This window comes from Alligator sinensis, unplaced genomic scaffold (assembly GCF_000455745.1).
Source record: "Alligator sinensis unplaced genomic scaffold, ASM45574v1 scaffold647_2, whole genome shotgun sequence".
NCBI lineage: Eukaryota > Metazoa > Chordata > Crocodylia > Alligatoridae > Alligator > Alligator sinensis.
Genome location: NW_005841832.1, coordinates 6,438,534 through 6,466,517, shown reverse-complemented (window position 1 = coordinate 6,466,517; position 27,984 = coordinate 6,438,534). Strand labels below are relative to the sequence as shown.

Sequence of the window (27,984 nt, the reverse complement as noted above, 5' to 3'; positions counted from 1 at the left end):
AATGGAGAGGCAGACAAAGCGTATTGGTTGCAAAAACTTTACTTACGCCGCTAGTAGCCGCGACGCAGGTGGTCCGGTCGCTTAAACAACTCCACGAGTTGCTCTAGCTGGCAAGGCTCAGGCCAGCTAATCCGTCCACAAATTAAGCTGGCAGGGAAAGGGTACGTCGAAGGATTGCGCTCGGCAACGGGGAGAAGAATCGATAGGTGATCAGGCTATCGATCAGCTCAGCTGCAAGTCAGATATCTTTAGAGGCACTCTGCAGCATGCTCAAAGTTCTCCGACTTGGGCGGAAGTCGCACAAAATTTTATACGGCCAGCAAGCCAATTACTAGCCGCCACGTAGGAATAATTTAGAACTGGCCAATAGCGGAACACAAATTTGCATGCGAATGGCGTGAACTCTCTTGCACCGGGGTTTTCTGTTGCAGCAGAAAACTTTTGCTGTGCAAGAGACTCATGTGGCGGGAAAATTCCACCATGCCGAGGCTAAAATCATTGGGTTGTGACAAGAATAACTGAAGAAAATGTATGAAAAAGAGAAACAGTAGACTTTTTCTGAATAGGGTAAAAAAAAAAAAAAAAAGGACAGTATTCTTGTGGAGTTCCTACACATTGTTGTCTCAGGTTGTGGTGAGGTTTGAAAAGTCTATGCTGTCACATCATCACTGCTATCGTTAACCATCCTAGCCAGCCAAAAGCTAGCATGGATACACCTACTACTGCTTCATAAAATACCTTTACTGTGTAGGCCCACTCTTAACCTGCCCCTCAAATTCCAGGGTACTTGGGGAATAAGTCTGATGAGTCGGTAAGAATGTCTTTGAAACGTACTGATAGAAAGACAACTCTATACATCTCTCCTGAAACTGCACTTCAATTTCTAGCATGTCTACACCGCAGAGAACGTAGCTCTCACAGACAGCATGGATTCACCAAGGGCAAGTCATGCCTGGCCAATCTGATGACCTTCTACGATGAGAAGACTGGCCCTATAGATGTGGGGAGAGCAGTGGACATGATATATCTTGGACTTTAGCAAGGCTTTTGATACAGTCTCCCACAGTATTCTTGACCATAGGGTGGATAGAAAACTGGTGGGCTCATTGGGCTCAAAGGGCTCAATGTCTAGTTGGCAGCTGGTATCAAATGGAGTGCCACAGGGGTCCTGGGATCAGTTTTGTTCTTCATCAACAACCTGAAATATGGGATGGAGTGTACCCTCAGCAAGTTTGCAAATGAAACCAAGCTGGGGGAGAAGTAGGTATATGTTAGAGGGTAGAATTCAGAGAGACCTCAACAAATTGAAGGACAGAGCCAGAAGAAATCTCATGAGGTTCAACAAAGATAAGTGCAAGTCCTGCATTTAGGACAGAAGAATCCCACGCACCGTGACAGGTTGAGGAGTGACAGGCTAAGCAGCAACTCTCCAGAAAAGGGCCTAAGTGTCACAGTGGACAATAAGCTGAATATGAACCCAAAGCATACCCTTGTTGCCAAGGCAGCTAGTAGGATTCTGGCCAGCAGGTCAAGGGAAGTGATTATTCCCCCCTATCAGCACTAATGAGGCCACATCTGGAGTGCTGTGTTCAGTTTTGCGCCCCCCACTACAGAAAGGACATGGACAAGTTGGAGAGAGTCCAGCAGAGAGCAATGAAAATGGTGAGGGGGCTGGGGCACGTGACTTGTGAAGACAGGCTGAGGGGACTGGGCTTATTTACTTTGGAGAAGAGAAGACTGAGAGGGAATTTAATAGCAGCCTTCAACTACCTGAAGGGAGGTTTGAAAGAGGATGGAGCTAGTCTGTTCTCAGTGGTGGCAGATGACAGAACAAGGAGCAGTGGTCTCAAGTTGCAGCAAGGGAAGTTCAGATTACATAGTAGAAATAATTTTCTCACTAGGAGGGTAGTAAAACACTGGAAAAGGTTACCCTGAGAGGTGGTAGAATCTCCATCCTTGGAGGTTTTCAAGACCCAGCTAAACAAAGCTTTGGCTGGAATGATCTAGTTGGGGATGGTCCTGCTTTGAGCAGGAGGTTGGACTAGAGGACCTCCAGAGGTCTCTTCCAACCCTAATTTTCTATGACTATGAAAAGTACCCAATCATGTCACACATTAACTCATTTAATGAGGGTTCAGATGAAGGAACTCCAAAGCAAAGTGCCTTCACTAAATTCTGTTCCTGTGCATAAGCAGGACCGGGCTGATGCAGCCCAGCCCTGCCCCATGCTGTCTTCAGGATGGGAGGTGAGAGAAGGCAGGGAAGGGAGCTCCAGTCTGGGGTGTGCCCGACCTGTGCTGAGGTGGTGGGGGGGGATTGGATTTGAGCCCCAACCTCAGGGGACTCCAAACTACCACCACCTCCACCCCAGCACAGGCTGGGCAAACCCCAGACCAGAGTTCCCTCCCCTGCCTTTTCCCACCTCCCATCCTGATGACAGCACTGGAGCAAGGAGGGGGGCGGTGGGGCTGGGGAAGAGACGCTGCAGACACGCCTCTCTCCACAGATTGGCTCCAAAGCGGAGGCTAACAGCGTTTAAGACCTGGATAGACGAGGCTTTGGCTGGGATGATCTAGTTGGGGATCGTCCTGCTTTGAGCAGGGGGTTGAACTAAATGAGTTCCTGAGGTTCCTTCCAAGCCTGATTTTCTATGATTCTATGCTATTCGAGTTAACTTTAAACCAGCCAGCTCAGATACAGCTAGCAAAAAGACACAGTCTGAGTGACTGTGATTGATAGCATTACAGTGCCAGGGCTCAGGTATATCCAAAAGTCTACAGTGACTGTAATATAACCCTTAGTCATCATAATATAGTCTTCACTGAAGAAAATCCAATAGCATGGCCTGACTGAGTATAACGGATTTATAAAGTAATTTGGGGTATGTACGGTATGTACCTAGTTATCATGTTGTACAGAAAAGAGAAATTCCCACCCAATTAATTATGTCAGAGGGGAGAGACTCTGTTTATGTAGATAGAAATGAGGCTTAAAAATAGCAGCAACTGCCATGAAGTTTTCAGCTAAAGGAATGAGGTGTGAAATGTCCCCATACATACGTTCTGAATGATGAAAGCCACCTACAAGTAAAGTAATGAGTTGCATGTTTCTGAGGAGACAGGTGGGTTGGCAATACACTTAAATGTTCACCAGGAGAATTAGATTATTTCCTGGATTTATAAGCTCAGCAGGGAAGACTTCAGCCCATTTTTCCTGACTGGCATAAGGTAACAGAGAAACATTTCACAAAAAAAGTCTCCTCCATTTAAGTTCTCTCCTATAACAGACTTAATTCATTTAATTATTTTTAAACTTTTTACTCTTTTTAAATAGTATTAAATGGTAAACTCAAAAGGACAGAGACCATCTCAACCTTCTGACCAGTGCCCATATTGTGTCAGCATTCAATTACTAGTTATAAACATTTATAGGTCCTCTATTAGGTCTTAAAGGCAAAAAAACGATAATAGTCTCTCACAATGTTATTAAAATAACAAGAGCTGTAAAAGTCAATGATTTTACAATTTATAGTATAGCACTATAATTATAATAAATTCCATTGTATTTTCTATCAGGTGTTATACAATTAGGCTGACTAGCATTCTTTCAACAGAATTATATTATCAGTACCTTATGAGACCTATACCTTATACCTATACCTTATCAGACCTTATACCTTATCAGTACCTTATCAGACCTATAAACATTTATAGGTCCTCTATTAGGTCTTAAAGGCAAAAAAACGATAATAGAATTATTATAGATAATAGAATTATAATTAGATTCTTTCAACAGAATTATATTATCAGTACCTTATGTATTCAAACGGATCAAATGGTTAGCAACAATTAGAACTAGTCAGGAATTTTCCAAAAGAAACTGCGTTTTTTCTTGTCAGTCTTGAAATGTAATTAGAAACTGAATCAAAACGAAGTGTTTCAATTCAGTTCAACCTAAATATTTCAAAATGTCCAAAATGACATTTTTTCAGAATTTCAAATTCTACAAAAAAAGTCATTCCAATTTCATTTTTTTAAAGAGTTGAAATACCCAGATCTCCTGAACAACAGAAAAAATATTTTGATCAATTTCATTAGTTAATGGGTAAAGTGGCGGAAATAGTGCTTAATTCTTTGACTTAGAACCTAGGTTTTATAGAATCAGTAAAGTACATTATATGGTATGAGTGGCTTCCTTTGCATCATCTCTTAAATAACGATTGGTGGAGCTCATCAACAGCCTTGTCCAGCTGACTGGAGGAGCAGCACCCTTTGAAATAGAAGCGACTGCAAGCAGCGAGCACATCAGTAGTGCTTTCATTCTGCATGCCCCAAGTTACTTCACAAATCCTCATCTTAGCAGGACACTAAACAATCTAACACTGTGAAGAATCCAGGTTCTTATATACTTCAAAAGACACCTAGTGGCAAATCGAAAGCAAATTTATCATAAGGTTACACTTACAGTCAGTTGGAAGCAAGGAGGACAGGAACCATGGATATTGGGGATCCCACATATTCTTAGAACATTTTCTAAACAGAAGTATATTATTCTTCTCCATTCAAGTAAGAAAAGCTTAAGATTCTTACAGCCACTTAGGCCATTTAATTATGCCGCTCCCTTTAATTACAAGTGGTGGTTACGCAAGTAAACTGATTAGGAAACTTTGAGAATCTTAGTTGTTAGGACTCAGAATATCCGTCTATAAATAAAGAGGTAGGGCGTGAACATTTTTCCAGGGAACTGGAATTTTTAAAAAATTCAAAAATCCAGCTAAGGAGCAAGCAGCCTATAAAACCCTATAAGCCACGTGCCCAAGGGAGTTGGGCCATCCGCCAGATGGGCAAGCAAGAAGCTGAATAGTTCAAGGAATCAGGCTGCTTGGCAAACAGGGACTAGGGCAGCCTGGCAGCTCACTAACCGACTGGCTGGCAGGGAACTTGCCTGCCAACCTGGTTTACAACAATATTTTCAATAGAAAACAGGTCCTTGCCAGAAGTTTCTATTCTACTGAGTCAGCATTTCTGATGAAAACCGTACCAGCCAAAAATCTCCAACCAGCTCTAGTGAAAATGTATAACATTAACAATAAATCTGCTTCCCACTCAACTGCTTTTGTATATGACACATCAAAAGTTGATTTTCAATAAAATAGTGATTTCATTTTAATAGAAAGGTGAAATGTTCTTTTATGGCTTTCCCAAATAGCATCAAATCAGACAAATGGGATTTAAAATTTGGAAGCCTTCAAGGGAGTAGCTGATTAATACTGAGGCATGTAGTTGGACCAGCATATAAAATCTGAAACCCTACAATATGAAAAAAATGAAGCATGCAGCCAAACCTTCTCACCTAAATCACAAATCAACAGATGATTATTAAAAAAAAAATTGCGAACAGTTCTAACTTATAAGTAAACTACTACTGTAAGGGACCTTGGCATAGGCAACCTAGCCTAATGGTTAGCCTGCTGAGGCTGAGGCCAAGGGCTGGGTCAGAGTTCAGGAGCCACTTTACAAAATCCGAAGGGAAAGCCAGGGGTAGAGTCCATGACACGGTTCAGGGTCAGGATGTGGAAGTCAAATACCAAGTTACCACATCCAAGGGACAATGCACAGGGCAAAGTCCAGAGCAGAGCCAAACCAGGGTCAGGAGCCAGGAAAACCAACGTGTAGCAACCAGGAGACTTGCTGCACCAGACTGGGTTAGAACTGCTGGCTGGCCTGGTGGCTATTGCTACAGGTGGGAATAAGTGGGGAGCCTGAGCTCCCAGCAGCTAATCAGGATGCCAGCCGATTAACTAGCTGGGACAGAGCTTGTCAGCCAAAGACCCAATGCAAGTGTGACTGCCTAGACAAAGAGAGCCCAGGCTGGGCTGCCTGCTAGGGTCCCTGACAACTACTTTGAATTTGAAGATGAGCTCTGACTTGCATGACACAGAGATGTACTTAGATGTACTTTTGTTATTCTAAAGCTAGACAGAGTTATAGATGAGTTAGTCTATAAAGGTGACACCCTGCTTTGCCTTTTTATATAAAGTAAAAACCCATGACATGCAGCATATTAAAAACTCTCTTGAGTAGTAGAGAAAGCCACAGTGCATAAAACACCTGCATAGGTATTATCTACCAACATTCCAGAGTAGCATTAAAACCCGTAGAGCCTATAATGGACTAAGCACTTTAAAAATAGATGTGATGACAATTTCAAACAGAAGCGGGATGTAACAATGCAATTTGAATGAATAGTGACATTTTGTACTTCTTTTGGTACCCTGGCTTTTCTTCTGATTTTATGCCCTACTCATTTATATCCCAAACCTGTAAAAAGAAATACATATGCAGATACTGGCCACAAACAGGCATTCATTTCTAGCAGAAGAAATTTCTCAGAAATTTTCACTGCTAGAAACGTTTCCGGGAGAGGGAGCAGTTACTGACGTTCAGCCTGAATCCTGCTCTGGGGACTAGCTCCACTCCTCCCAATGCCTGCAAGAAATGGAGCAGTGGGGAAAGCCTCCCTGGATGCATCTAGACATGTGTTTTAATGTGTAGTAGCCTTTTTTAATGTTTATTACAGCATCACCAAGAAAAAAGGGTGTGCTCTTTAGCTAATGTGCATTAAAATAGGCTAATGCACATTTTTCTAGTACCTCACAATGGAGGTACTAGATTTAATGTACATTACCTAAAGCGCATTAATGAACGTGTAGATGCACCTCCTGTGCCTTCCCCAAGCTGGAGAACCCAATTTGGGGAAAAGGACAAGGAATAGGTCTCCAGGAATGAAGCAAAGGGAGCAGTGGGGCAAAGCCCCCAGCCTCTTCCACAGCAGTGATCCACTCAGTAGAAACCGTAATACCTGTGCATGACCACTAACATAAATCAAGGCTTAATCAAGAGCTTAATCAAAGCTCCACAAAAACAAAGGTAGGAAAACTGTGCAAAAAAAGTGTTTTGTTTTAGGTCTCAAATGAAATAAAGACTGACCAGGACGAAAGCATGCAAATTATAAAGTAAGAATGCTAAAGAATTGGTTTCTTCCAGCACACAAATTAAATGTTACTGTAAGAATCTACTTCCATTTTCAGTACATATGCTTTAACATAAGAGACAGGTTGAAGGGAGTGAAGAGTGAAGCCATAGCTTCTGGGTCTAGCAGCAAGAAACATTACTGCCTGAACTAAAATGCCCTATTTAGGCCACAACTATATGAACAGTTACTTTGAAATCTCAAGGCAAAAAGCCTGTAGATGACTGCACACAAAGGAACAGCAATCTCAGGAAAAAAATTACCTTATCCCTGGTTTGGAAACCTGGTAAAACTCCCCAGCTAGGGCAGATTTACCTTGATTCAAAAGGCTGCATCATGTGGATGGAAAATGTTCCCCCTCTTAGAGTAACTGAGTTCTGTTCCAAGCTTCTGATATTCATACATGCAGCTCTAATAAGTTTAACTTTTGTACATGATCCAGAGACCACTAGAAAAGTGCCACATTGAATGGATGTTGGGATAAGAACAAACAAAACATTTTATACCAGTACCAGTATAAAAATAGTGAATAGACAACACAAACCCTTAAACCAGGTAACTTCACCTACACCCATGCTGAATTACCCCTAAAAGTATCCAGGATAGATTTTTACTGGTATAAATTATACTAGCAAATGGCTACCCTGGCATAGATGTTGACAGACTACTAAGTTAAAAGAAAATAAGCTATTATTTGCTTGTCACTACCCACCCAGCCACTGCATACCAGCAAGACAGAGTAAAAGCTGAGTACTCTATTAACTACCCCAGGAGAGATGCATGGCTCTCTGTTCCTGATCCCAGCATAAATTATACTGGTATCCAAATCCAATGTAAATTATACCAGAGTATGTGTTCATTTGTCCGTGCATTGGGTTACACACTGTCAAACTATCCAAGCTTATGAAGCATGAAATTAGGTTTTAATACTTAAAACGCTATGTTTTGGGGTGAAGTGTGTGTGTATTTCATTCTTCACAATGAAATACAATTGAAAAAGCAATTTTGAACTCCATATTAAAAACAAAACACGCACAACTCTTTTTTCAGCCATAACATGTTTTTCAAAAGAAGTGTTTCACAAGACCACAGCCAAAAATCTGCTAGTCCATATTGCACGTAGCTCCTCTGGCAATGCAGATCTCTTATCCCTGGTCATAATTTTTATCAGAAAACAAAATGAAGAAGCACCTAAAAAAAATCTTGTCCCATAAATAAATAAAGGGAAGTATATGAAGGACTCTTGTGTTGTTTCAGTGCATTTTTCTGCTGTAAAAATTTGCATATGAGTGGTTATCAGCAATTGAAAAAGTATGACACTAAACCCACTGTATATCTTCTTTGGAGTCTTTATGGTAAGCCATCTGCCACAGTGGTTTTCACAAATCTCTTTCACCACCAACATCAGACACTGCCTCCTGCAGTTTGCTAAACAGCAACATTTTGACTCTCATCCAATTTTATTTTAATCCTAAATTCAAAAAGCAGAAACAGATTTCGCCTCCTAAAATTCCAGACAAGCTCTCCTCTCTTCCGGACAAGGTATTCCTCTATGAATGGCACACTCAAGCCCAATAACGATTTGTTTACAATACGTGGACCAGGTTCTGAGGATTTATTCATCATTATAATAGACACAAACAGAGGCAGCATAACGAAAATATCCTCTCCAGCTTTTGGCAAGAATAGTTTACATATAAACATCTTTTAAATAAGTAAAACACACTGGCACATCATACATGACTAGCAATGATAATAAGGTCTTAAGATATGTATTTCAAAACCCCTGAATACTTGTAAATTCATAAACTTAGTATTTGTTTTCTTCCTGGGTATATTTATTCCCTAGGTACCCTATAGGATGCAGCTTCGTTCTTTGATACAAAGAAATAAGACTATGCCGCAAAGGGAGCTGCATTTCACCATATGACATTCCACAGAACTCAATAGAAATTTATAACTGCCAGCCTGGATTGTGTTTTGTACAAAACCTTAGATCAGTTAAAGTTACAGAATTTTACTTTATTCCAGACAGTGAATGAAAGAATGTTCAAGGGGAAGAATGCATCTCTGTAAACTCCCCCCACTATAGCATTCTTTAATGGACAGGCATATTTTCCAATTTACCTTACCAGTAAATTAAAATTCCCAAATGAAAAATCAAAAATTATATACAACATTTTGGAAATCACAGGTGCAACAGTATATAAGCCTGTACAAGCTTATAAGCCCATATAAACTAGGAAAGCAACATCAACATTTCTTGTCAAGGTATTACAAACTAGGCTGTTTTGTTGAATATCAATCTCACAATCAAGCTCAAAACAAGACATTTTATAGTTTTCTTGATTTATACTTTAAATATATATAAGACAGCACAATCACTTTCTAAAGCACTAGAGATAAACTTTGTAGGAATGCAATGACAAGATACTCAGCATGAATTATATTGGAACTAGAAAACATGTGCTCTCCATATTTCAAAACTATACTGAGTTTTTTTGAAATAGCAAATCAAATATCCAGTAGTTCAAATTGTCTGTGTAATAACTAGCAGTTTAAATAGTCTATGAAGACAATACAAGTTCTAATCTCTGTTGCAGAACTCATATTACTAGAAAAGAGTCTAGTGCTGTAGGTCCACTCTATATTCTATGATGCTTTTTAGAAACTATGCAACATAGCTTGGCAAAGCCTGCCCCACTAAGTGGAAACCACTCTGTTGTGACAGAAGCAGGAGGGATTTGACAGGTGGATTCCACGCCCCATGGGGCTGGAGAAAGACTGATCGCCTGTTCCTAGCTATGGGTCTCTACAAATAAAGTAAAAGTCCTGGAACAGACCCACATATTTACACACCTCCTGGGCACTGGGTCCCTATAGTCATCTACCCAGACCCTGAAACTGGTAACATAGTGCTCCCAGTTAATGCATCAACATTTCCCCAGGGTCCACTTGACTGTTGAAGCTCTGATTTCCAGTTAAATCCTTCGAGGCTGAAGTGGCAATAACACAGAAACACAGACTTATCAAAAGGATTTCTAAACCAAAAACATTCTACTCTTAGAAAGCTGAGGAAAGTTATAGGACTACATCAAAGTTATTATCACACACACAAAATACTGGCCAAGCCCCCTGGTCTGATTCATCCCAGGTAAGTCCTGATTTTGGTCAGCATTTCCCTTGCCTTCACATATAAGCAAACTTTGCTACTAGTGGTGATGAAACAGCACCATTACTAGAAAACTGATCACCTTTCAAAATTATCTCCCATTTCTGCACATGTAATTTAGCAGAAACCTACTGCTCCACTGGGACTGAGCTTACCCTTGCTTCAGTGGGTTGGGAATCTGGCAAGTAGCTGCTCAGAGGTGGAGGAGGATGAAGGCTTCCAACCCACAGTAATGGAGACAGTAATGCCAGCAGAAGCCTGCCGAATGCTGCTCTAATGAGTCTGTCTAGCACAAAACAAATTTCCTGTTTAGGTTTTTGTAAAGATCTGCACCATTAAAAGACCTAGAAATTGACCAGCCTTGTCCCCACCATTTCTCTTCCCTTTTATATTGGCAGTTAGCCCTCTTTCACATTGCAGAAAGAATGGCATATAACAAATACAGTGGCAATGCCTTGCAGTCAAGGATGATTGTGTCCCATAATTACTTTATCTGTGAGTCCAAAGATGGCTGATGAGGCTGATCTGGGATTGGGCATGTTTCCACGTTGCAACTCAGGCACATGTTTCCATGTAGAGTAAGTAGCTCTGAAATCTTGATTTGGTCTGTGACCAGCTGTTTCTGTTGCTCTCGCTTTTACACCTCCTGCTGTCATTGTAAGGTTTCAAAGTACTGAGATCCTTGCAGCAGACTCTTCCTTCATTTGGGGCAGTCCTGGGCAATAGTCTCCCATCAGTTGATATCAATGTTAATTTTTTTTCAGGTTGGCCTTGAGGACATCTTTGAAGTGCTTTCTCTGCCCTCCTCTTGAGCATATGCCTCGACTGAGCTGGGAGAATAAAACTTGCTTTGGGAGTTGCCAGCCCAACAAAGTTGATGTCAGATGATCATCGCTTTGATACTTGTGGTGTTTGCTTCTGAAAGGATGCTAATATTGGTGTGTCCGTCTTTCCACTGGATTCAAAGGACCTTCATTGATGGTACTTCTCCAGCAACTGGATGTGTCTCCTGTAAACTATCCACATCTCAAGTCTGTACAATAAGGTGGAGATCATGAATGCTTGATAAACCATGAGCTTGGTTTCAGAACTGATGTTGTTATCTTTGAATACCTGCTTCCTCAGGTGTCTGAAGGCTGCACTTACACTTTTAAGGTGATATTGGATTTCTTGGTCGAAGTCAGTCATCTGCAAAAGATGGCTTCCAAGGTACAAGAAATATTCAACATTCTCCAGAATCTGACAATGAATCTGAATTTACCAGACCTAGGGACTGCTCATTAAGAGTTTGTTGATGAAGGACCTTAGTCTTCTGAATGTTAAGCATCAGTCCCATTTTCTTGTATGCCTCAGTAAAGATGTCAACAATTGCCTGAAGATCTGCTTGTGAGTGAGCACACACTACAGCATCATCAGCATACTGATGCTCAATGACCAAGGTTGGGCTGGTCTTAGTTTTGGCTCGGAGTCAGCTGAGATTAAACAGCTTACTATCCATTCAGTAGTTTAGCTCCATTCCAGCTGGAAGCTTGTTGATGGTCAGACATAGTATTGCAATAAGGAATATCAAGAAGCATTTTAGAGCGATGATACAGCCTTGCTTAACTCTCATCTTAACTTCAAAGGGATCTGTGATAGATCTGTTATTAAAAATCACCGCTTGGAGCAGACAAAGAATGGTGACAAATTTCTGTGGGAATCCATATTTCAGAAGGATCCTCCTGACTGTTGCTCCTGGCATTTGTCCTGAAGCTCACAAACAGTGAAGATGGTGTCAGTGTGTCAGCTGTGCCCCTTGATGCTCTAAACCCACACAGATTCCAGGAGCAGGTCTTCAGCAAGTGGAAGGAGATGGCTCAGGAAGGTTCTTGCAATGATCTTTCCTGTAGTAGACAGCAAGGCAATCCCTCTGTAATTTCCACAGTCAGACCTGTCTCCCTTCTTGAAGACTGTCATGATCATGGCATCTTTGAGGTCATCTGGAATTTCCTCATTATTCCAGATCCTTAAGGGGATGGAGCTGTGATGTGAGCTTCACTCCCCCCACTTAAAGCTTTCAGCAGGGATTCCATAAGCTCCAGGTGCTTTGTCATTCTTCATCTGCTTGATTTCATAGATTTCATATACATTAGAGGCTGGAAAGGACCTCGTGAAATCATCAAGTCCAGACTCCCCACCATAGACAGGAAGTCAGCTGGGATTAAGTGACCCCAGGAAGGAAAATATCCACATGTTTTTTGAAAGAGTCCAGAGTAGGTGCTTGCACCACCTCTGGGGGGACTCTGTTCCAGTCCCTGGACACTCACACCATAAAGAACTTTTTTCTTATGTCTAGTCTAAATCAGCCTTCCTAGAGTTTATGGCCATTAGACCTTGTTATCTCTTGTGGCGCTCTGGTGAACAGCTGTTCTTCCAGGTCAAAATATACTCCTCTAATATAATTGTAGGCCGCTACCAAATCCCCCCTGAGCTTTCTCATTCCCAAACTGAAGAGTCCCAAGTCCCTCAGCCTCTCCTTGTATGGCCTGCTCTCCAGGCTTTGGATCATACGAGTGGCTCTCCTCTGGACTCTCTCAAGCTTTTCCGCATCCCTCCTGAAATGGGGGGCCCAAAACTGGATGCAGTAGTCCAGCTGCAGTCTCACCAGGGCCGAGTAAACCAGGAGGATGACATCCCTAGTTTTGCTTGAGATGCATTGGTGGATGCATGACAGAGTTTGGTTTGGTTTGCCAGCCACAGCATCACATTGGTGGCTCATATTTATTTTGTGGTCAATCAAGACCCTCAAGTCTCTTTCGGTCATGATACTAGTGAGCATAGTACTGCCGAGCCTGTAAGTATGTTGAAGGTTCTTTCTACCAAGGTTCAGCACCTTACACTTCTCTACATTGAAGGCCATCAGGTTTTGGTCAGCCCACCTTGAAAGCATGTCCAAGTCAGCCTGTATCCCCAGCCTGTCCTGCAGTGTGACCACCCTCCCCCATAATTTGGTGTCATCCATGAACTTTGCCAGTTCACATTTGACTCCTGAAACCAGATCATTAATGAAGTTGTTAAAGAGCACCGACTCAAGTACCAAGCCCTGAGGGACTCCACTGGTCACCCTGTGCCACGTTGATTTGCTCCCATCAACTAATACTCTTTGGGTCCAAGCCCATAGACAGGTACCTAGCCATCAGACCATAAGATGATCAAGGCCACAGTTCCCCAGCTTAACCATGAGGACATCGTGAGGAACTAGGTCAAAGGCTTTCTTGAAATCCAGATATATGACATTCACATCATCTCCCTTGTCCAGGACACATTACCTGGTCATAGAAGGAGATGAGGTTGGTCAAGCAAGACCTGCCAGTCACAAAGCCATGTTGGGTGGCATTCAGACACTTGCCTTCCATTAGTCTGATCAACTTCCCACATATCTGAAGAAGGACTTTTGTTGTCCTTGATTCCTGTAGCTAGCCTGAGTTTTGTTTGTGCCTTGGCTTTTCTGGACCACTCTCTACAGGTGCGGGTGAGTGCTGAGTAGTCCTCTTTGGTGATGCTTTCAGTTTTCCAACTGGTGTAGCCTTCACTTTTGAGTTTAATGAGGTCCAACAGTTCCTTGTTCAGCCAAGAAGGCTTCTTTGCCCGTTGACTACATTTCTTGCAAGATGGAATGGCTTTCCCCTGTGCTTCAAGGATTATGTTTTTGAGAGATGACCATTCCTTGTGTACTCCCTTTTCTAAGGTGGGGGTATGGCCTCTAATTGCCTGACTGACCAAATCTCTGAGTTTGCAAAAGTCAGCTTCCACAAAGTTAAGGATTTCTGTTTTACTGAGGGATTTGCCTGCTCTTCAGTGAACTGAGAAGTTGACCAATTCATGGTCGCTGTCACCAACCTTCCCCTCGATCCTCAAATTGCTCACCAGGTCCTCCCCTTTGGCCAGGACCAGATCAAGCAATGCCTCTCTCCTAGTTGGTCCACAGACCTCCTGCACTAGGTAGAGGTCATCAATGCAAGCAAAAAAGCTACACAACCTGTCAGATTTGGCTGTGTGTTCATCCCAAGAGATGTCAGGTAAGTTGAAGTCCCCCATGACAATCATGCATTGGGAGCATGTCCCCATTATCCCTACAAGGTCATAGTCATTTTCACATTGGAGAAGGGACAGTTCCTCTTGCTTGTTTCCCAAGCTCCTGGCATTCGTGTACAGGCAGTTAAGTCTGCCATGAGAAGCCTAATGGTCCCCTATGGGGTGAGGAGGGACCTTGCCTTGGGCTGTCATCAGAGTGAGTTCCCTTGAACTGCCCAAGTTATTAGTAATGTAGCTGACATGACCTGGGCTAGAACTGTTAATAGACTGCCTGTCCCCCAGCCATCTTAAGTTTAAAGCCCTGTCAAGAAGGTCAGTCATTCTAGACAAGAAGAGTTTCTTCCCTTTCCAGGTGAGGTGGAGGCCATCCTTTCTCAACTGTTCGTTCTCTCTGAAGTGCGGACCGTGGTCAAAGAAGCCAAACCTCTCGCAATGGCACCATCTCCAGAGTCTTCTATTCACCTCACCGATACACCTTTCCCTCCGGAGCCCACGTCCTGTGACTGGGAGGGTCAAAGAAAAAACTATCTGCGCCCCCAGGCCCCTGAGCCCAGCCCCTAGAGCCTTGTAGTCATGCATGACCCGGCCCGGACTGCTCTAAGCTGTATCATTTCTGCCCACATGGATGAGTAGCATGGGACGGTGGTCAGAGGGCTGGATGAGTTTGGGGATCCTCTCTGTTACATCCTGGACACAAGCTCCAGGCAGGCAACAGACCTCATGGGCTAGGGGGTCAGGGTGACAGATTGTTCCTTCTGTCCCCCTAAGGAGGGAGTCACCCACCACGATAACCCTGCATCTTCTTCTAGGCGCAGGTGCTGGTAGTCCTCCATCCTCACATGCTGGAGCTGGTGGAATGGCTGGCTCAGTTGATGTGAGAGGTGCAAAGCAGTTGTGCAGCTCCAAGGCAGTGGTAACCCTGGTGCCATGCCTCTTTGGGCCGGAGACAACCATCATCCAGGCAACCCCAGGATGGACTTCATGTTCGTTCCCTGGTTCCACCACACTGTCATCAGACATTGGGTGGAGGGCCTGAAAGTAAGAGTCCAGTTCCTGCTTCACATCTCTAATGGAGCACAGCCACTGAACCGTTGCTTGGAGTTTCCTAATCTGGTACTCCAGGGCCTCCACCATTGGGCACACCACACAAGGAAAGGTATCAGTGCCCCCAAACTCAGCTGTCTGAATTCTTGCTAGGCAGCCTCACCATGAAGCCAGGGGCTCCGTCTGAGCGGGAGCCAGGGCCATGGGTCCCGCCCAGGTAGGGGCAGGGACCGCAGGTTCCATTTTGGTAGAGGCCAGAACCATGGGCTCCATTAGGGTGGAGACCCCACTGGTGTCAGAGCAGGGAAGTCTAGGTGCATGGAGGAGCCTCAGGGTGTGACATGTCCTACCCACCATGGCTTTCATGGCTTTCCTCACCTCAAGGGTTGGAGGGATTCTAATATCATCTCTGACTGGATGTTGTGTGATAGAGTTGAGAGCAATCTCATCAACAATATATTCTTAATTGAGAAGGTCTTGAAAATGCTCCTTCCAACAGGCACTGAGGCTCCCCTTTCCCTGATCAGGTCTTCTCCATCCTTAGGTCTCAAAGAAGTTTGTCTCTGGGTGCTCAAACCATAGATGGCTTGGGTGGCATTGAAAAAACCATGCATATCATGGTTGTCAGCAAGATACTGAATCTCCTTCGCCTCATCTTCCCACCATCTGTTCTTCATATCACAGTTCCTCCTCTGGACCTCTGCCTTGCCTTGTTGGTGAGTTTCTTTTACTTGGATTCAATGTCATTCTGCCAAGCACAAAAGGTCTTGCACTTGCAGTCGATGAACTCTTGGATCACCTGGTCACTCTTATTTAATCAGTATTAATGTTTCCTGGTAGAGAATACAAGTGGTCTTCACAGGTGCTGATGATGGTGGACTTGAAGGGGCTACTGACATTCTCCCATTGTTCATTAATTCTGATAGGGAACTCATTGAGTTGGCTTACAAGTTCATTGTTAATGGCAAAACAAACTCCATAAAGTTGGCATTCTCCTTCCTGTTTATCCTTCCAGAAGAGAGTATTATTATTAGGATTATCCATGAGAGTCCTGATGCTCCAGGTCCTGAAAATGATTGAGTATCTTCATTGATTTCAACCGCAGTAAAGGTGATCCCCCTGGATACAGTTATCCAGTCAGGAAAAGAGTATGAAGACTACGTTTGCAGCACCTTTTCTATCCCCCTCCCCACATGGAGTAAGCAGAACAGATCCCAAAGAAGACTAATCAGTCACAGTTCAAGCTGCCTAATCACACTCCTGGCTCCAAGTGCTAGATAACCTTCTTGTAACTGCCATCTTTGTGCCAGTTAATAGCCAAGAGCTTCCAGATCTCACAATTCTGTTTCCATCATCACTAGCTGGTCACCAAAGGACTTGAAGAATGTGCTGGAAAAGTCATTTACACCTGTACATGATTTCTTTTATTATGGAAAAGTTGCTGCACATCAGCTTTCACATAGTTCTTGACAGAATGGGACCTTGATCGAATGGCAAGAAGGCCAAGACAACTGGAGACCTCTGCTGCTGTCTTCATTCACCTTTGCAGCCACTGAAATTCTATCATCTTCTTCCATTTACGCTGCCATTTGAGACTTGTAGATCCATGGCTGGGAGTTGGGCAGGCTTATTATGATGGTGACCTGTACTCACCGTGTCACAGCACCATCAAAGGATATATGGAGCTTTTCAGGAGGGAAAGCATTGATATTGTTGCTTTCCTTTATCTTCCAGCCTTCCTTCCCACCAACTCTGCAGTACAGTGGTTGGGAGCACTCACCAGGGATGTGGGAGACCTTGCTCTGAAATCAGAGCAAGGATTTAAACCTGGGTCTCCCATATTCCAGGTAAGCATTCTACTTCCTGGGTTATTGGCTGTTCTGGACTAGGTCTGTTAATTTCACAAAAAAAATTCAAAAGGTCTTATTTCCATTCCATATCACAACAAAAACTTCTGAATCCTCAACATGCTGTGCAAAAGAGAATCATTGTTTTTCAGCCATCCCTACACACCATTCATCAGCTATATCCCAGACTCTAAATTTGAAGAAACAAGGCACATCTACATGAGACACTACGTCACCGAAGCAACGAGCTATGGTGATGTAGTCCGAGCTATAGGAACAAGGGGTATGCGAAGTGGGACCTATTCAATTTGGATTCAGATTCAGCCTGAATCGGGGACAGCAATTCGATTTGTTGCTTTGGATCACTGTCCCTGATTTGATTTGGCCGAATCCAAATCTGAAGATTCAATACTAATTCAGAGAATCAGCAATTCGGACATAGACACAGCTTTAAATGTTTTTTCTACATACCACAAGGTACCAGCGTGGCTTGTGAATGCTGCAATGCTGAGGCAGATGAAGCATCCTGCAGGAGCACAGGGGGCCCTTCATGTGCTCAGCAACAAACCCGGAAGTGGACCAGAAGTACTTCTTGTCCACTTCCGGGTCTGCCGGGGAGTGCATGGGGGGCCCCCTGCACCCCCCTGGCTCGACAGTTGGCTGCGGGGGGACTCCGGGTGCCCCCCCCCCCAGATCCAGGAGGCACCAGTCGCCAAGCTGGGAGGGGCACTGGGGGGCACCCCAGCATGCTCAATGCACCCTAGCATCGCAGGATTCATGAGCTGCCTGCTACTTAGAGGTATGTAGTAGCGGTGTGTGAAGCGGGCCCTATTCGATTCAGATTCGGTCCAAATCAGGGACAGTGATTCAATTTGTTGATTTGGATCACTGTCCCTGATTCAATTCAGCCAAATCCAAGTCTACAGATTCAATGCTGATTTGGAGAATCATTGATTCACACATAGACACAGCTTTAAAAGTTTTTTCTACATACCTTGAGGTAGCAGGTACGGCTCATGATCGCTGCGATTCTGGGGTTCATGGAGTGTCCCACAGGAGTGTTAGGGTGATGTGCTCCATGTGCTTATCGGTGAACCCAGAAGTACTTCTGGTCCACTTACAGGTCTGCCAGGGAGTGCACTGGGGGGTCCCCCTGCACCCTCCCAGCTCGACAATCAGCTGCAGGGGGACCCCGGGTACCCCCCCCAAAACACAGGAGGCACCAATCGCCAAGCCAGGAGAATAGGGGGGGAGCCCAGTGCATTCCCTGGCGGACCCAGAAGTGGACTGGAAGTGCTTCTGGTACACTTCCGGGTCTGCTACTGAGCACGCTGAGGAGTCCCCCACACTTCTGTGGGACACTCCATGCACCCCAGCATCACAGTATTCACAAGCCACCTGCTACCTAGACGTATGTAGAAAAAACATTTAAAGCTGTCTCTATGTCAAAATCTCCGAATCTTTCCAGATCTCTCCGAATTGATTTGGAGTGTTCTGATTCAATTCGAGGAAATTAAATGGTCCTCTGATTCAATTCAGATTCAGAGATTCGGCCATCACATCAGGCCAAATCTCCACCTAATCAAATCAGGGACCAAAGCTTCGCACTGCCCTAGTGCACATGTAGATGTGCCCATTGATTACTATTAGCTCTTCTTCAAAAAGATGCTAAGACAATAGCATGAATGGAGCTGGTACTTGTTAGTGATAATATCAGAATGAAAACCACAGGTGTAGCCTCATTTCCACATTCTTAAGAGAAAACCAAAGGCATAAAGCTAAAAAAAGTCCATCCTGTTCAATATTTTTTTTTTTGCTAGATGGAGGATAACTTCTGTCCACTCTTGCTCAGGAATTACTAGAATGGTTTCTACATCACTTTTACTAAGCTAATTTATCAAAAACCATTCCCAGTACTACCCCTCCCCACCAAAAAATCATGGTTTTATTCTTCAGTCACCAGTCTTCCCAAGACATGACCTACCCTTATGACAGCACCTTTCAGAAAGACTGAAGGTGGGTGTTCAGCTTGAATTAGGATGCAGATATTTATATTAATACTATTTTTAACACCTTGTTACCTGACATCATAAGCTATGTTATCTTTGTTGGCAAAAAAAAAAAAAATCTTTTTTAAAAGCAAATAAATGAATACCACCCTCCCCCTCCCCCGCCTTCTCTATGAAAGATTTCTCAAAGGAGACTAAAAAGATCAAAATAATGCTTGACTCACTGTATGTTAGAAAAACTTACGCAAGATGTAATGCCTGACTGGTTATTACCATATTTATCTGAATCCAAGATGACTTCAAATTTAAGATGCCCCTCCTTTTAATTAGATGCTATACATGGAAATTACAATTGTGTTATAATTTTCCATGTACAGAATCTAACTAGTGGAAGGTCATCTTAAATGTATCCTTCCCCCAGCTGCAGTGGGGAAAGCAGCAGCAGAGGCAAGGGGCCAGCCCCCAGCCCCTTGCTCCCCTATCTCTTAACTCTACCATGCCTATGCCTGCCCCCCTGCCCTTTCCCCCAATTGCCTGCCCCCTACCATGTGGCCCCCTACTGCCTGCCCCCTTTGCCTGAGCCAGGACCCCACCTCCTGCTCTGCCCTGCAGCCTGCCCCTTCACCCCTTGCCCCTCATGCCCATGCCTTCTCCCGCCCCTTGCCCCCCCATTCCTGTCCCAGACCTGTCATACCTGCCCTCCAACTCACTGCCCCCCTGCTGGACAAAAGACCAATGCACGGGTTCAGCAACCAAGATCTTTATTGCGTGACACACAGAGATCTAGTGGGGAAAAACAATGCTTTACCTAAAACCATTCATACTCATGCATACATACACACAGGCCAATCCACTGGTGCTCAGGTTTAGTCACGATGGCCAGTTGCGGTGCCTCTGGATACAATGATCTTATGGGAGGGACGCCGGTAGTTTTTTCCTGAGTTGATGTGGATGCCATATAACATCATCGAGGCCCAGTCTTCACTTTCCTTATATACTTTGTTTAGGCAGATTTTGCTGCAGTGTCCCAAACAACCCGCTTAGCCAATCATCTTTTTGCTGTTGAGCTGCGGTGCTAAGTTGAACTCACAGTCTTTTAGTTATATACATCATAGCTTAGGTATGCAGATGGATGGATAGTGAGGAATCACTTGTTTTACAACCTCCTGAGACAGGGAGACAGGGAGTCTGCTGTGCTTTTTATCTTCTCTTAGATGGTTTATTTGTTCTTCTTATCTTCCTGTTCTCAAGGCTTTTTTCTCAGCAGACTGGGTATGTTTGAAACCATATTCATTCACTCACTCATGTATTAATCTAAAATTAATTTTTGATAATATTCTCAAGACCCCCACCCTATTTACCTTCTGCTCCAGCTCTGCCTCAGCTCTGAGACAGTCAGCAGTAGCAGCAGCTATGACCCAGACCAAGGCCATCCCAACTAGGGAGAAGTGATGGCAGCCCCTGGCCAAGCCAGGTCAGTGCAGGAGGGACAAGAGCTAGAAAAGAAGTTAAGCAGTAGCAGGGGGCAGGCTGCATAGTCCCCCATTATATCCCCCAAGCTGAACACATGCGTCTCCCCCATTTTCTGCCCCCCCCTTGTTGTGAACCCCCCTTCTCCACCAAAATGAGCCATCCCAACCCAGAGCAGGTGCTGGCCCAGCTCAAGCTTCAGCCCTGAGCCCAAAAACAAACCCAGAGCTGAGCTGCCACCTGCACTGGGCCAGTACTCGAATCCAAGATGAGGCTCCCTGCTGCATGCTGACTGGGGGGGGGGGGGGGGGGGAACCTCATCTTGGACTTGAGTAAGTATCCATAATGCCCCAAAGCATGTTAGGATTTTTTCAGATATATAATAATTCAGGGCCCAGCCACAAAGTGTTTCTAACTCAATACAGAATCCTGTACACAGCAGAAACTAAAGGGATATACTACAGGATCTTCCCTTCCCTACCATACACATTTGTTTCCTTCTGAAATTTACCCATGACTTTATTGTACCTTCCTGCCACAAAGTCTGTGTTTACTGCATATTCCTTTAACCTTTGCCTAATGATTGGTTTTCAATTTCCTCCAGATTTCTAATAAAACTTATTTCTAATAAAGTCTGCTTAAACTTTCACTCTCTGAGGCAAGAGCCATATAAGCACGGCAGCACTCCTTCCCCTCCTCAGGCCCTTCCTCATGCCACCACGTAGAAGCTGCAAGAGACTTAACACAGAGCCAGCTGTGGCAATTCTACTCCAAACAGGAACTCCTATACAGCAGCCAAAGATAGTTTGGAATCTCCTCTGCGTTTTTAGGCTGGCACAAAGCAATTTTATTGGGGATCAGGATTCAGCTTTTTTATAGTGGATCTATAACAACAAATTGAACCCTATTTAGCAGAGGCTTAATGTTCTTATACACAATCAGACATTATATGTACATCTATACTATTTTTTCTGGCAAGTTACTGTAACAAAACACCAACTGGAACTATATCTATTCAGAACATGTAAACCACTAGTTTCCCACTTGTAAAACATTGATTCAAAAACTAATTTACTTTTATGGTTTATTTAAGCGTTGCAACTACATTAAAATATGATCATATATCCACAATGGTTTATTTATTAACAAGATTAGCAAAACATTAAAATCATAAAGCAGCACTTCAATTATGTGTACTTAAAATTAAACCAAATTCTCACAACACCAATCCTTATACCCTGAATAATGTTAACTATTAGCAGCTCATTATCTCACTCAAGGTCTAAAATAATATGCAAATTAGAATGAGAGGAAATTTCTATGCTATAACATTTTTTTAAAGCACTGAAGAGAATATATTTTTTACAATTTAAAAATACATGTATGTATATAATGAGAAACATGTTTATCATTTCATTCCTATTTCAAATATCAATTGGGTTTCTGGGTGGGGGGGTGGTGGAAAAAAGACTCTCTTTTGAGTATTAGTGTTTGTTTATGCAGAGTAGCGAGATACTCTTATCCCAGAAGCATGTTTAAAACTATATTAACTTGAGTGCTTTTTTGAAAGAGAAAGTTAAAATGGAAGGCTAATTCCAAACTGAACCACTAAGGAAAAATGTTCATTGTATCTCTCATCTGGCAGACCAATAGCACCATTCTGGGAAATCAGAGTGAATTTGGGCAGACTTCCCACTAAACTTAAGACTTAACTGAGCTCCACATGTTTCTGCCTAGCTATCCAAATCAAGCTGTCTTGTTTTTAAAATGGCCACAGAACTTCAGTGCCTCTATGCATTGTGCAAGCCTGCTCCCACATATTTCCCCCACCAAAACATGGAACTTCCAACGTATTTGAGAGAGAACACTGTACCCTTCACCAACAGGCATGCCAAAATAAATTTTCAGGGACTGATTCAAAGTTTGCTGGAGTCAGTGAAACTTCATGGACTTCAAAGCTTTGGAGCAGACTCTTAAAAGGCACTAACATAATTATGAATAACTAACATGGTCTCAGACTTGATTCTGCTCCAGTCAAGTCAATGAAAACTTTACTACTAGCTTCATCAAACATGGAATCCTGCAGACACTCATCTATCCCAAACATAAGAAGATTCTCAAGCACAGAGATGTTTTATCTCTTAGGCTAAGTACAGACAGTCAAAAAAACCCAAGGCTGAATCGATTCAATCTTTGCAGGTTAGTCTAAACTGAACAAATAAGCAAGTGAACAGACATTCAGTTTTGATTCTGGAAATGCAGCCACGTACCTGCAGTGGCCCAGGCCAGAAGCTGGAGGGCACTACAGCATGCCTCCCTGCTCAGCTGGAGCAGACAGCTTGGGCCAAAGCTAGCCCACCAACCCTGCAAGGGGAGGTTTTTGGGGAAAGTGCAAAGCATTCTGGGATTCTGGGGGGCTCTGAGTTAACTTGAATTTTGAGGGGATCTCGGACAGAAGTTCAATAAACTGATTTAACTAAAATCAATTAAGTCTGCTATTACGTCCCTCCAAGCTTATCCTAAAGCAGTTTTGTCCATTCTGAAAGTGGTTTATGTGCACTGAACTTCTGTTATGTTACAAATTTGAGCTGGTTTCTGATCATTTATACCAGTTTGTGCGTGATTTCTGTCCCTAGCCTTTCTTGAATATGGTCATCAAAAATAGATGGGGTCAGGCTACACTTCAAGCACAAGATTTTCCCCTCCCCACCATATGTTTTCTGGAACAAAACAGTGCACAGAGGAATAGAGTTAATATAGAGCTCTCTGCCTGTGTTGTCATATTATTAATCTTTCAACTATCTCAGAGATCTGCAATTGTGGGACTTCAGAGCAGTGTGGTACCCTGCACAATAGATATCTTATATTGAGCCACATATACTTTTTATTCACTTGCGACAACATAACACAGGCTAAAGTCTTCATTTAATTAGTCATTCAAGTGTGAGTAAATAAAAATTATTAATATAAGTTAACAGTCTTTTATTTAACTCCATAACAACACATAAGAGAATTCAGCTGTATGAAAACTGCTTCTACACTGAGAAAGAATAGAAATATTGTGATCTGTGCCACACTTCTCAGTGGAAGAAAATATCCAAAAAATGAAGTTCTCCTGTTGCTACATGAAAGACCTAGATGTACAGAGGAAAGTGAATGACTACATAGGAAGAACAAAACTAATTATGCACTTGATAGCACATTGTGTATAAGGTAAAAAAAAATGAAAAATCAGAGTGAAGCAACTTATTTCTAAACTTTCAATTACAATAGTGTTGTTACTTGTAACACCAGTAGGTGAAAAATATTCAGACAGGAGTGAATTTGTTGGCAAGTAATAAGAACAGCTTTCAAAACAGCCAGGACTGCATTTCATGTGTGAAACACCCTTACGAACAGTTATTCAAACTAGCATTCACAGTATGCATGAGCATCATGAACACAATTGCAAATAAAAGCCTGCTCCCCCAATTTTAAAGGAATTATGAATGCCAATAAATAGTTGGGCTTTGCTTGCAAGAAGATTTGCAACCATTTTTTGCAGCATTTTCCCCAAATTGAAAAGTTACTTTCTGACAGACAATTAATGAATGAATTCTTATGAGCCTATTTAAATCCCCTAGTAGTCATTTCTTTTTTACCCCGCTTTCAATCACTTGTAAGTGCAATTTAGACTTTTTTATGCTCGCTTGAGGTCATATGGTGACCACTGTCATTTACATTACTCCAAACATAGCCAAAGGATTTTGCAAAGATACTTTATGAATCAGGGGGGGCAATTCTGGCACCTATCATCTTACTGGGTGCATCTATGAGACATTTATTGCCTAATTAGCTCCACAGTAAACATCTCAGCATCTACATGTGCGGCCCTATTATGCCACAAGAAACTAATAAGTTACAGGTTAATACTTGTTAGTACTAGTACTTACACAAGTACTATCCTGTGACGGAGTTTTTCGTGCACAGCAACACACATGTAGATAGTGATCCAGCTCACTGGGTGGGCACAAGAGTTTTTCAGGGTGGGGGCTGCCTGTCAGATAGCCACATACTGAAGCACCCTTGTGCCCTGGCCAACCCCTCCACAGGACATTGAGCCAGGTTGAAGCAACCCCAGGCTGGCAAGCTGAGCCCCACTATGCCCCCTGCCAGCCAGCCAGAGCTGCTCCAACCTGGCTCAATGTGCTGCAGTCCCAGAAGCACATGTAAGCGCAGGCACTTGGGAGCAACAAACTCTGGCACAATATGCACCACAGTTTATTGTTCCACATTAATATGCACATGTAGGTGTGCCCACTGTGTAGTACCTTTCTTTGGGACTAGTGTCCATTACTCTAATACAGTTACTCCTGAAGCACAGTATCAAACAATGTGAGTAAGGGTAAGAGAAAGCAACCCAGCTGATGGCTGGTTTAAATTTGTTGTAACACACACATTTAGTATCTTGTAATGACAGATACTGAATGTGCAAAATACAAAAAAAACTACAGCATACGAGCCCTGGAAACATTTTTAAAATGCATGGTTTACCAAACCAAAAAATAATTTGGTTTTAAAGTACAGTAATATAACTTTATCCAAGTCTAACAGAAAAAAGGCAGCATAGGTCACTTATGCATAGAAAAATTAAATCCAAATTAGGAACAAATACAGGCTTGTTTAAGCACCATTGTACAATTTCTTTAACACTTACACAATTTAGTTGAACAATATTTTCATTCATTCATACAGTTAGTATAAATATAAAACAAGGCACCCCTTAAGCATTTTAAGTAACAAATTAAACATTTACGTTTTTTACTGTGCAGTGAGGCTTAACATTTATGCAGCTTCAAAACCAAAGTACAGCCTCAAGGGAAGCCTCTCCACTGACAAATTAATACCTTAGAGAATAGAGCTGAATGGTGGCAATGAACTCATTTGTTCCCCCAATAATGAAGAATGACTCTTTCTTTACCACATCTGTGACTGTTGCTATGGTGACCCAGACTTACCTCACTGCTTCTCGAAGTGCTCCTCGCTCACTAAGAGTTGTGTGCTTGATGTCATCAAAATTATTTTCTAGTTTCTCAGTGTTCTGTAATAAATGGAAGAATCTACATTAGACTCTTAAGTAGGATTTTTGTACTACAAATCATCCATACTCACTGTACTGCAGACACAACTATTTTATATTAATTATATATTCACACAAATTATGCATTTGCCTTTAATTGCACAGGCATCATTAAAAATGACATTGTGAACTGTTAACAAAGTAAGCATGAAGCTTATGATATGGTTGTCATGGAAATCCTTTTATCAATGTTCTATGATAGCATATACAGAATGCTTGCCTACTTTTATTTTTGAAGGGAGAATAAACATTTTCTTCCTCAGCAATAAGTAACACTACAAAACCACCACAAGATACGATGGGCAAATGTATAAGTAGGGGTCTACTTAACTCGCGGCAAGACAAAGCAATTTTTGTGGTTTGGTCAGGGTACAAAGACCTGATTTCAAAGACATTTCCCAGCAGCCCCACACTTCACAGAAAGGAATACACCATATAAATTAACAGCAAATTCCACAGAAAGTAAATTATATCATATAATTTATCATATTTTTATAATTTAAATATTAAATTTAAATCTAGTATAAATAACATTTATATACAATATAAATTGTAACTTATTTAAACATAAATTATTATATGTAGCGTTCTACAAAAAGTTTAGAAATACTAATTAATGTTAACCTTAGAAACATTTTCACTTCACTGACTGGTGCCTTCACTTAGTCTACGTCACTAGTAGACAGTAACTCTCAATCCCGTGATTGTCGCATTGTCTTTGTAGAGTGTAAAACATTGGGACACACTAAAACAGCAGATTACATAAATAATATGCGGGGCAGGTATTTTTGGTTGATTTCGTGGGAAATCACAGCCAATATAATATTTCCTCGAGATGGCAAACAATGCCAGTCCCACAAAAACTGCAAAACTGTAAATTAAGTAGACCCCTATGCATAAGCATCGCAAGTTGAAATACAAAAGTCAGAATTTAAAAGTGATAAATCAATTCTTCAAAATTCTGTACAACGCTTTCAGTATTGTCTGAACAAATTAATGATTCCCAGTTCCATTCATATCAGAATATTGTAGCAAATATAAAAAGTTGATTTATGAAGATATCAGATAAACTGATTTTTATTTTTGCCCAAATTCAGGGTTCCCAGTTTTCTAAAGTTAAAATATCAACAAATGTTCTGAGAATAAAATAAATAGGCTTCTTTGTTAATCCTTAACTACTACCTTTTTTCTACATACTAATATTAAAGGAAGCAGTAGGCCCTTTTGCCATGCAATTGTATCGTTATTTATACCTGCTGAAAGAAAATGTAAAATACCACCAAGTTGGAATCACAATCATCATGTAACTATGTTCACTTCACTGAAGCCTATGTGATTACACAACATACAAAGCACTAGACAAGAAGCGACCATTAGACCTTTCTGAGGCATCTCATCTCTAGCCCCTACCATTCATTGGTGCAACTCCATCTCAGTGACACTTACTGCCAAAAGGCATCATTTTTAGGGCTGTGCGAAGCTTCAGTAGCTGATTCGATTCAGAAGAGATTCAGCCCAATTTGGGGACCAAATCTCTGAATCCGAATCAAATCAGGAGAGTAATTAAAAGCTCTGAATCGATTCAAAGCATCCGAATTAATTTAGAAAATCTTCAGCAAAGATTTGGCCGCTTCGGAGAGTTGGCCATAGACTAAACAGGCAGCTGACACAGCTGCCTCCAGCTAGGAAGTCTGTTGGGGTTGGGGGGAAGGAAGGGGCATGGAGGAGGAAGAGATTGGGGCTGGGGCTGAGTCAAAGTGCCCAGCCATGGCAGGAGAAGGATGCGGGCATGACTTGCTCCAGGCAGAAGGGGGCAAGCGGCAGCAAGGTATAGCCCCTGCTCCCAGTGCTGCTGTGCCCACATCCTATGCCTTCCCATGCCAGCTGGAAAGCGGCAGCAGGGCAGAGCCCCCGCTCCCAGCACTGATGTGGGTGCAGCAGTGCTGGGAGCAGGGCCTATGAACTGCTGCCGCCCGGAGCAAACTGTGGCTACATCACGTCCTCTCTGCACTGGCAGGGCAAGCAGCAACAGGGCATAGCCCCCATGGCTCCCCCCACCAGGGCAGGGGCAGGCACAGCCAGAGGAACCACGGGAGAAGCCCCCATGGCTGTCCTGCCCAGCCCCAGCCCCAGCCCCCACCCAACCCAACCACCCAGCACTTAAAAAAAAAAAAAAAAAAAAAAAAACACACGCGGGAGTGTCCAGCTCGCAGACAA

General features: G+C 42.7%; 1 protein-coding gene across 1 annotated transcript in view; it reads right to left on the bottom strand.

The window, feature by feature from the left end:
• The window catches only part of DPYD (dihydropyrimidine dehydrogenase), a 646,991-nt gene that overhangs the window by 586,298 nt on the left and 32,709 nt on the right, over positions 1-27,984 (bottom strand). The window contains exon 3 of the mRNA XM_025193285.1: positions 25,646-25,728. Coding sequence (XP_025049070.1) covers positions 25,646-25,728 — 83 coding nt within the window. The remainder of the gene's footprint in view (positions 1-25,645; positions 25,729-27,984) is intronic.